General features: G+C 43.6%; 1 protein-coding gene across 1 annotated transcript; it reads left to right on the top strand.

The window, feature by feature from the left end:
• The first annotated feature begins 7,192 nt into the window (after positions 1 to 7,192).
• LOC146386280 (uncharacterized) lies at positions 7,193 to 10,425 on the top strand. Its single transcript, XM_084930107.1, has 3 exons — positions 7,193 to 7,342; positions 8,831 to 9,150; positions 9,478 to 10,425. Exons 1-3 carry the CDS (start codon positions 7,193 to 7,195, stop codon positions 9,959 to 9,961), a joined length of 954 nt encoding a protein of 317 aa, XP_084786233.1. The 3' UTR covers positions 9,962 to 10,425.
• The last annotated feature ends 439 nt before the right edge of the window (positions 10,426 to 10,864 follow it).

Genomic DNA, 10,864 nt, shown 5'->3' with positions numbered 1-10,864 from the left:
CCCGAGTTTGTCTGTGAATTTCCCAATACGTCGTAGCGTATTTGGTGCTTGCTCGGAAGTTACGGGGTTTTTTGCTGTAAAAAGAAGTTTTTTTTCTCCCTTTTTACAGAATTAAACTCAAAGTAAGGTCAGTACTTCCACGCTTTAAACACTACACGGCCATACTCTCTCCCGCACTCAATATATTATCCATCGTTGATCTGCACACAGCTGTTGCCACGAACGTCACACTCCCTTACGTCATTGTCATGAGACACTCACAAAAAAATCACGGTTTTAGTAACGCAGCGCGCTTACGGGAAAGTAACGGTAATCTAATTACCGTATCTGCAATAGTAATCCCTTACTTTACTCGTTACTTGAAAAAAGTAATCGGATTACGTGTTACTACGTTCAGGACAATGTCACATCAGTGCACTGAACTCACTATGTTATCCCTCTAACAGCCTCCACATGTTCTCACTGTAATTTCCCCTCATGAATGAATTTATGCTGCACTAATCTGAATGTTCGGAGGGAAATCAAAAGCATTTTACTCACAGTACTCAAGATTACTTACCTTTGTTTGAATGATGACGTATTCACAACGTGGAGGCTTAAAAAAAGCCAAATCTTGTACCCAGTCCTTGGTGGATGTGCGCCTTCAGAGATTTATAATTGCAAAATTGGGGCACCCTGTATGCGCTGACTCCACAGACAAGGTACGAGAATATATCATTGTAAGTCAATAGCGGTTGGTCTTCAGGGTTAATACTCCACTGCTGTATTTCATATGGGTCCACATTTCCAATGCATGCTATTTTTTGCAAGTACCGTCTCTTTGCATCTGGACGCAATCTGTCTCTATAATGTCCTTTTTCTTTTGAGCTGCTTTTTAGAATGGTTCGTAGCAATTTTCCTTCCAACACAGTGTGTTTGTTTTGATTCGTGGCCTGCCAATATGGTGCTGCGCTCCCACAATGCATTGCGGCGTTACGTCAACTCCAAAACCCTATGCATGCAGGAGAGTATGCGCATGCGCATTGCCATGGTGATTTTAAAAATAAAGATAAAAGGAAAAGTAATTAATTCCCACAAATGTGCAATGAATGTGCAAAAGTTCTGTTTATTATTTGTTGCTGTTTCTTTCTTTCTTTTTTTTGTGAAAAATAACCGACATCTCTGTAGATGGAAAAATCTCCATAAAAGTTCTTTGTGTTTTCTATTCGTTAGAAAATTTACTATTTACTATTTATTCAAGTTATTAAGGTATCTAATATTTTGATACCTAATTTCCATGATCTAAATACTTTAAGAATTAGATGTTGGTTTGTCAATTGAAAGTGTGTAGATCTTGCATTATTATGGTGTTATATTATGATTATACATTCAAAGACATAAAATGATCTTAAAATGACAATGACATCACTTGTCGCAATTGTTTATGCGGCAATATACAGACCAACAAAAAGTTGTTATCGTAACAGGCCTACAAAACATATTCAGACGCATCAGAATCAGCTTTGTCTTTCTCGGCTTTCTCACCCGACGGCCCGAGCACGGACACGCTGTCGGAGCTTAGCGATTCTGATGCGTCGGGTCCCAGGTTTTGTCTCTCTCCAACCAAAATTCGCAGAGCCAGCAGCAAAAGAAGCTGCAAACTACGCTTGTCGTCATTAATTCCCTCTGAGTTTTGCTGTTTTGCTTCCACCACGATAAAAATCACACTTCATGCACAGCTCTCTCTCTCTCTCTGTACTTCAAGAACAGTTTCCTGTCTCAAATCTCTGTTTTCTGCATTATTCATTCGCTTATTACCCACCAGTCTACCGTTGTTTACAGCGCTGTCTTTTTCTTTTTTCACTTAAATGACCTCGGACAAGAAAGCGTAATTTCTGCTGTTCAATACTGAAGAAATTTAAACTTCTTAAAATTATGCAAAATTGCAGAATATTGCAGAATATTTTTAAGGTTATCTGCTATAAAAAGCCAGACCAGGAAAATCTCCTTCATGTTTTTCTGTGTTTTATTCTCAGTTACTTCCACACAAAGGCATGTGCTGTGATTTTCACAATTCTGATGAAGTCTCATGTGTATCAGTACTGATAAATGATCAGAATTATAATATTTCTGACTGTCTGAGGCTAAATTGAATCAAATCAGCACTTTGAGAACTAGAATCGAATGGATCATAGAAATCAGTGATGATACCCAGCCTAGTGAGCAGCCTAGGCCTGAGAGAAGTGGATGTAGCTGTGGGTAATAAGAAAAGATGAAAAGAACTATTGATAACTTTTTTGTTAAGTTAAGGCCTGATCTGTCTGAAATTCATAGCCAGTGCTCTGACACGGTGCCATCAATCTTTGAATGCTGAAAAAGCACAGTGTATCCAGGAAACACATTATATGCTGCAATAAATGCACTGCCCAAGTGTCCCCTCTCCCCACTGCCTTTCAGCAACAGACAGCAGCAAACAGGTCGTCAGAGGAGGCCAAGATGATGATTAAGTTTAACATTTTCTACAATATTGACAAAGCACTTTAAGCACAAGTTTGTTAGTTAATAATTTACAAATGAATATTGTCTGTATGGGGGCAGCACGGTGGCAAGGTGGTTAGCACTGTTGCCGCACAGCAAGAAGGTCCTGAGTTCAATTCCACCATCAGGCCGGGGTCTTTCTGTGTGGAGTTTGCATGTTCTCCCCATGTTTGCGTGGGTTCTCTCCGGGTACTCCGGCTTCCTCCCACCATCCAAAGACATGCAGCTTGTGGGGATAGGTTAATTGGATAATCCAAATTGCCACTAGGTGTGAATGTGCGAGTGAATGTGAGTGCGAATGGTTGTCTGTCCCTGTGTGTTGGTCCTGCGACAGACTGGCGACCTGTCCAGGGTGTACCCCGCCTCTCGCCCCATGACAGCTGGGATAGGCTCCAGCGCCCCCTGCCACCCTGAAAAGGATAAGCGGAAAGTGAATGGATGGATGGATGGATATTGTCTGTATGGACTTCCCCCCCAAAGAAAGTGCACATGTAAAACTGCGGTGTTAAGCGATGCGGTTGAAAAATTTGAGTGCGCCTAACTTTTGTGCCGGTACGCCTAAATTTTTAAAGATTAAAAATTTAGGCGTACCGGTGCGCCCATGTCAAAAAAATTAGTCTAGGGCCCTGATCTATCTATCTATATATATATATGTACAAATGTGTGTGTGTGTGTGTTTCTTTTACAATGTTTAAGTATGTAATGAGAATAAAATTATAAAATGTATGTTTTTTGCTTGATTGATATGTATGTTTTAGACATCAAATAAAGATTTTTTTTCAGCTGTTACATGTGAATGTGTTTGCTTAGATTGAAATATATTAAGGGTAAAATATATATATATATATTTTTGAATAATTTTAAATAGTTTTAATTTGTATTTTGAAATACAGTGGAACCCCGACTTACGAAATTAATTCGTTCCCTAGGGTCTTTCGTAAATCGAAAATTTTAGTAAGTTGAAGCACCCATCGCGCTTTTTGACTGAGGTGATGCTGAACGATAGGCTATAGGCTAATTGCTAACTAGAACAACAATACGTCGTTCAAGTGGAACAGCGTAGCGCAAGTACGGAAGCCAAGGGGTTGTGACATGATTCGGAAGGCATTGTGGGCATTGTAGGCTCAGCCAATCAGAGCCAGCGGATTTCGTTACTCGGGCATTTTGCTGTAACACGTGCAAAAATATTGCCGTTCAGTGCCTTCGTAACTTGAATTTTTCGTGAAACGGGGTATTCGTAAGTTGGGGTTCCACTGTATATTTTGAAATATATTTCAAAATATATTTCAAAATATACAAAAAAAAGCCAAAAAATACATGTGCTAAAATACATTTCAAAATATATTATAAATATATTTTAAAATGTATATATGGTTTTTCAATTTTGTTGTCCGGTGGAAAATCGGGAGAAATTCGGAAGAATGGATTTTCGGGAGGGCCACTGAAATTCGGGATTCTCCCGGAAAAATCAGGAGAGTTGGCATGTATGGCTTAGCATAGCCTGTAAAGTTATTATAACGGACACATGTTATGAGTGAACTTGACTTTACGTGACTGACAGCTTTGTTTGAAAAATACTTTCTTATATCCAGGTTCTTCCTTTTTTGCTGCCATCCTCCTCTCCTCTTTGCAGGTCCTCGCAGCGCAGGATTGTAAGTATACTTTTATTTATTCACTCCACATAAAATGTAATAAATAAATCATATAATACAAAAACTGTCAGGGTCCTGGGTCTGAGCAACCAAGGATCCCTGAACAGTTATGGACTTGTTATTGTGATATGTATTTGTAAGTCTATGCTTCTGTTCGGTGTTCCACTTATTGTATGTGTAGGCGTGTGTAGGTATGTGTGCGTATATATGTGTGTGTGGATGCCAAGAACCTGCAGGCCTGATGGGCGTGGTCCTGCTAGAGGATTGGCCACGCCTGAAGCCACACACACACCTGCTGCAGATAAGGCTCGTCGGGGGAGCTATTTAGGAGACCGATGGAGCTCCCACTGACGCGAGATCATTGCGTGAGACTTCACGTCAGTCTTAGCTCAGTTAAAGTCTGTGAGTGTATGCCTACTGGAATACAGTGTCTTGACGGCTGGCTCTGTTATTTTCCCCTCAAGAGGAGCGTGAAACATCGGAGAGCAGCAGGCACGGGGTGTGTGTGGACACACGAGACTGGAGAACACAGAGCACGGACTTTTTGAGAAGACACGACACGGGAGTCACGGGAGAGCATGGGGATTTACTGTTATTGTTTCATTCACTATAAATAAATGCACTGCTTAGACACAGAGTACCGCGACTGGGTCCTCCTTTCCCCACATCCCCACGGTTTGCCCTGCCAAAACGGTGACAGAATGATCCCGCCAAGCATGGATCCAGCGGTCTCTGAGGAGAGGCTCAGGAGGGAGGTAATGGACAACATTTATAAACTGTGTGACTTATGGTGGGAGAAGCCCAGGAAAGGGTTTCGTCGCGCAGTAGAAAGTCGGCTGCAGGAGACGTTTTTTAAGTTCCCCTGGCTGGTGGACTCCCTCAACCCAGTTGTTCTGGACTTTCTGCTTTCTATCCTCCGCCTCCACTCTCCTACTCAGGCTGCTCACTGGCCCGGACAGCCGGTGGATTCACAGCCTGACGTGCCGGCCCGACGTCTACACGGAAATGACGTTCGCGCTGCCGGCGCTCCTCACCGCAGCTGGATTCCTGGACATCTCAAGAGTCGGCTGTGGTGAGTAATAAGGACAATTTTTTGTTTTCCTCACCATTTTTGTCTGTGTCCGCAGAGGGTGATGACGTCGCTGACGCTGCTTTTAGCCAGCCGTTAGCGCAGGCAGCGTTACCTCAGTCGGAGGTCTCTACACCCCTCGCTGCTCCAACATCTGCAGCTGTGGCGCCTCTGTCGTCTAATCTGCCTGTAGCCACGGCTCAGCCATCTTTTTCGCCACCCGGACCTGCTCAGCCCGAGCCGCTGCCGGAGGAGCTCGGCGAGCCGGAGCTCAGCGAGCAGGAGGAGCCTGCGCCGCCTCCGGAAGAGGGACCGGCGTCGCCAGCTGGGGAGCTCGGCGAGCCGGGGGAGCCCGCGCCGGAGCTCGACGAACCGGAGGAGCTCAGCGAGCCTGTGGAGCTACGCCACCGCCACTGGACCCGGGGCAAGCCGCTGGAGGAGCAGCGCCGCCGCCACCGGACCTGGGGCGAGCCGCCGGCGGTACAGCGCCGCTGCCACCGGACCCAGGGCAGGTCGCCATGATGATAATTACGGTGAAGTCAGTTACGACGAAGCTGTAGGCGATTGCCACGAAGGTGACGGCGGTGACGATTACCACGAAGATGGTAGCGACAAAGACAACAACGATGACTACGATGGAGAAGAAGAAGAAGAAGAGGACGAGCAATCGTCGTGGTCGACTTATCCCAAACTCCGCGAGGAGGCCCCACCGAAGAGGCTCTAGCTGCGGTCGGAGACGCCTCGTTCATGGCGTACTTTCCACCCAAGACAGAGGACGCCGTGGTCGCGATGACCAACCTGGAAGTGTCCAGGCACTGGACTGCCATCGACGGTTGGAAGCCCATGGACCGCGCCGAGTTCCTAGCCTACGTAGGGCTTCTGATACTCGCCGGTGTGTACAGGTCGCGAAGCGAGGCCTGCGAGAGCCTGTGGGACGCAGAGAGCGGCAGGTCCGTGTTCAGAGCCACGATGGCGCTCAAGACCTTCCGGGCCTACTCGAGCGCCCTGCAGTTCGACGACCGAGAGACCAGAGAAGCCAGGCGTCACGACGACCGCGGTAGATACGACAAGCTCGCCCCGGTCAGAGCGGTGTGGGACGAGTGGTGTGGGCGCTTGCCTCTCATGTACCGACCGGGACCCAAGGTCACCGTGGACGAGAGACTGGTGCCATTTAGAGGTTTGTGTGATGATGATGATGATGGGACGTATAGGATGGATCGGTTTTCCTCAATGTATTTTTTTTGTACTTTTAGTATTTTTGGGGGGCTTTTATTTGGTTTTTCTCCCTGCGTGCTTGTGAAACTGAGTTCTGAACTCTTTCTCTCTCTTGGTGTATGTGTGTCCAACTGTCTGTCTCTGTGTGATGACTGTGATGATAATGGAAACTCGATTTTCCTCAATTCCTCAATGTATTTTTTTGTACTTTTTGTATTTTTGTGGGGGGCGGCTTTTATTTGTTTTTTTGTTCTCCCTGTGTGTTTGTGAAATTCGGACACCTTCTGAACTCTCTCTCGGTTTCTTATCGTCTCACCTACAGGAAGGTGTCCATTCAGGCAATACATGCCAAGCAAACCGGCCAGGTACGGGATCAAGATATGGGTCACGTGCGACACCCGGTCCAGCTATGCATGAAAAATTGAGGTGTACACCGGCAAGCCCAACAAGCTTGGTCCTCCCAAAAAGAACCTGGCCGCTCGAGTGGTCATGGATCCGGACGCAACATCACCTGCGACAACTTCTTCACGTTGCATGAGCTCGTGCTCACCACCTCTCCCTATTACGTCGGGCCCTCCGGGTCGCCACTGGAGCCGAGCCTCAACCCTGACGGCGGTGGCCCCGTGAAACCCTCAATGGTGCTGCATTACAATCACACCAGGGGAGGTGTTGACAACCTAGACAAGGTCGTGGGGACCTACAGCTGCAGAAGAAAGACTTCTAGGTGGTTTTCCACAACATGGTGGACGTGGCGGCCTACAACGTGTTGGTCCTCTGGAGGGAGATCCACCCGGACTGGATGTCGGGCAAACTCAACAAACGAAGGCTGTTTCTCGAGCGTCTGGGCAAAGCGCTCATTCTCCTGACGATGAGGAACGCGAGGAGGAAGGCGAGAAGGAGAAGCTGTCTCCGCTCCCGATTCCCGGCGCAACAAGCTCCTGTTTGCAGCTCCCTTTCTTCATGTGTTCAGTACTGTGTCCCTGTGTCATTTCATCATTTATGGACATCTATGGTTTGATTTCTTTGCATGTGTGGTTGGGATTCTTACAGACATCTGGTGAGAATTTTGTGTCAACAGAAATATATTTAATATATTTAAATAAATAAATATATTTATTTAGAAAATGTGTTATTTTTTATCTTCTGCATATACCATGCAAAATTATTATTGAAGTGTTAGCTAACATTTCATCTTTAAACTTTTGAAATCTCATGCTTTTATTTTGGCACACACACTTCATTGCTTAATAGAATCAAGATACCTTGCACACATTTTCTTTAGCTTAGCAGATGTTTCCACAGGATAATGCTTTATGTAACAAAATAAGATGAATATCTATATATGAACAACTCTGTCATTATGATTACTGATTTGAACAGTAGAAAAGGGTTACATCCAGAAGAAAAACTGAATTATCATCTGTTGTTTAAAATGTTGTGCAGGCTTGGCTGCAGCTGCAGGTGGCGCTGTGACTCCAGGAAGCAGACTCTGAGGAAGCCTCCAGGTTCTGAAGTAACTCTGAGAGGAAGGGGCCTCTAGAATGTAGTCAACAAAAGCAGATGTTTCCATGTGAAAGTTTGTTAAAGCACAGAGTTTAAAATGCAGACACGTGTATTTCAACTTAGGTTTAGAAAAAGATCTGGGTTTGAGTTCAAATGTAACAGCTGCTAAAAAATTTATATGAGTCATATATACATACACACACACACACACACACATATATATATATATATATATGTGTGTGTGTGTGTGTGTGTGTGTGTGTGTGTATGACTCATATAAATCATATAAATCCCCACTCGCCCCTGTGGGCGGTCAATTGAGAAGGGTCTGGCTGCAGCCACTGGGGAGCGCCATATTGGGACCTCCACACTAACCGGAAACACGCGACCTCCACAGTAACCGGAAACACATGACCTCCACAGCAGGCAGAAATACGTTCCTGCATGGATCATCGGCTGTGGAAACCTTGCAAGTGGACCGTAAAGGTTGGGACAGAGTCTTTCATGTCTAAATTTGCCATTAATAATTATATAATTCTAGGAATCATCTAGTTTGCTAACACTTTGTTAGCGTTACAACAACGGTCAGACCCCCGAGGTATCTAAACTTTAGTAAGGTATGGGTGCACTTTTGACACCTCTGGTTAGCATTTAGTGGTCAGTTTCAAACGTATTTGATTTTTGCTTGTTATGAACAAATTCACTTCTCCACTTTTCACAATCTGTAACGTCAATGCACATTGTTCCATTTACTGCATATTGCACTTTGTTCATGTCTCTCATTCCACCTGCAAAAACATTTTAAAGGTCGTCACAGAGTTTTATATATGTATAAATACTAATATTCTCTATCCCATTCTGTTTTATTGCCCAGATGTTAGTTAGCCTTTGTTCAATTGTCTTTTATATGTCAATATATACGTATGTCACAAATAAGTGTCTTGTAAATTATGTTTTTGTAAAGAATTTTCTCCCAAATCTCTTACATGCTAACTGTAACGTGTTATTTCTGCTAAAACCTGAACTTAAATGTGTATATGGTGTTTATCTGTTTATCTCCAAGCCAGAATCGCAGGAATGCACGTGTTGGCTGTTTCACTGCCCTCTGTGCCCCACTTTCAGCCCTACTGTCAGGGCAAAGATTGAGGAGCATATAAATGGACACATTAAAAATGCTTTGCCTTTCAAAGGTATGTTGGTACCTCATAGTTAAAGTTATAAATATGCACTTCTTTTCAGCACCTCTGCAGTCTCTTTGTTGACTTAAATGTTGCTTTTCACATTGTACAGTTCAGTTCATTCATCAGCAAGAGAAAAAAGTGTTTTCATTAAATATTTTTTCCTGTTCACCACATTTCCTGACAGCTCTTGTGATCCACACCATTTTGCTTTCATTATTGAGGATGGCTCGGATATTTTTGTCAATATGTACAATCTGATTGTTAGATAAATTGATTGCATTCTGTGCAACTACATTTAAATTACATGTTGTTGTTTTTTTCTTTTTTTTCTCTCTTACAGACAAAATGATATGCCGGTGCACTTTCACTGCCCTGTCTGCAACATGACAGTCATACAGCGTGGGGATATGGCAAGGCAATTATTGTCATGTCAGCATTCAGGACTGCTCCCCACTGAACTCTCCGTGGAGCCCCATCTCCCTCTCCATGTCTTGTCTCCAGCATCTAAACCATTTTCTGAATCTTGGGTAGAACATTCATGTGCTCTACCCTCTGTGCTAAATGAAACTGTGGCTTGTGGAAAGTCCATGAAAATGAAACGCCCTCACTGTGGTCTTACTCTTCTTACAAAAAAAACCTTCAAGGCTCACATGATGAGGAGGCATTCAAACAGGTCAATAGATGTTTGCCTGGCCTGTCATCTGCAGTGTTTTTGTGTAGAGGGACTTCTTCCTCTTTGTTTTTCAGTTTGCAGAGGACATGGAGCTCTTTTTAAATGTGCTGACGAGCAGAGACTACGGGTCAATGTGATGTTTGACATTTAATGGACAGATGAAGGCACTGGCTGTTTGTTTGTGGTTTTTATGTGTTGTTTGTTTTTCAGTGTACAGAATTCCAGTTAAACTTATTATAAAATGTTGTTCACTTGTTTCCATACTTATAGTAAAAAATTTAAGTGTAAATGTCACATCATTGTTTATACTTCAGAGTAAAAAGCTTATTGTTGATATTAACATTAATGTATTACCCTGTAATCAATAATATTTTTATACATTTTACGCGTTAACCCTCTGATCTGTATCCTGGCCATTTGGGGCCACTTCACTTCTTTTTTTGGGGGGAGGTTTTTTTTTTTGTTTTTTTTTGACTGCTACACTGCAGTGGACCAAAAGAATGACACAGGTTTGATCTTAAGGATCTAATAGTTGTGTGTGTTTGTGCATGACATTGCAACGCAAACATGTATTTGCAAGATAGACTGGAATAAATTATGATGCATCAAATATTACACAGGCTGCAGTGAATTGTTGTTGATACAGGTTATTGAGCTTTGAGTTTCCCAGTCAAACTTAGCTTTGACACACATGCTAACACTCTTACTCTTGTACATAATAAGACACCATAGCCAAAATATTAGCTCTCAAAAAAAATTCAAAGCTGCAGCTGCAGCACACACAGCAACAAACACTGTTAGTAAATGTGTCCTGGAGTTTCTGCAGGTGCAAAAAGTGCTGCTGCTGTAAGTAAGACTAACAGCTTCCAGATCACTTATATTTCTGGAAAGATGGCAAGAAGGGAATTACTGCTCATTTCTACAATCTCCCATGAAAACCACTTCATAGTAGTAGGAGTCCATTAAAACCTACAAATGAAGAGTGATCCTGGAAGAAATAGGGCGCACACTAGTGACCTCAACAATTGCAAGAGCGCCTTGTCCGCGATGCTTA

This window comes from Perissodus microlepis, chromosome 6 (genome assembly GCF_051167445.1).
Source record: "Perissodus microlepis isolate ML-2025 ecotype Zambia chromosome 6, ASM5116744v1, whole genome shotgun sequence".
Classification (NCBI taxonomy): domain Eukaryota; kingdom Metazoa; phylum Chordata; class Actinopteri; order Cichliformes; family Cichlidae; genus Perissodus; species Perissodus microlepis.
The sequence above is the reverse complement of the archived record's forward strand: the minus strand, read 5'-3'. Positions and strand labels throughout refer to the sequence as shown.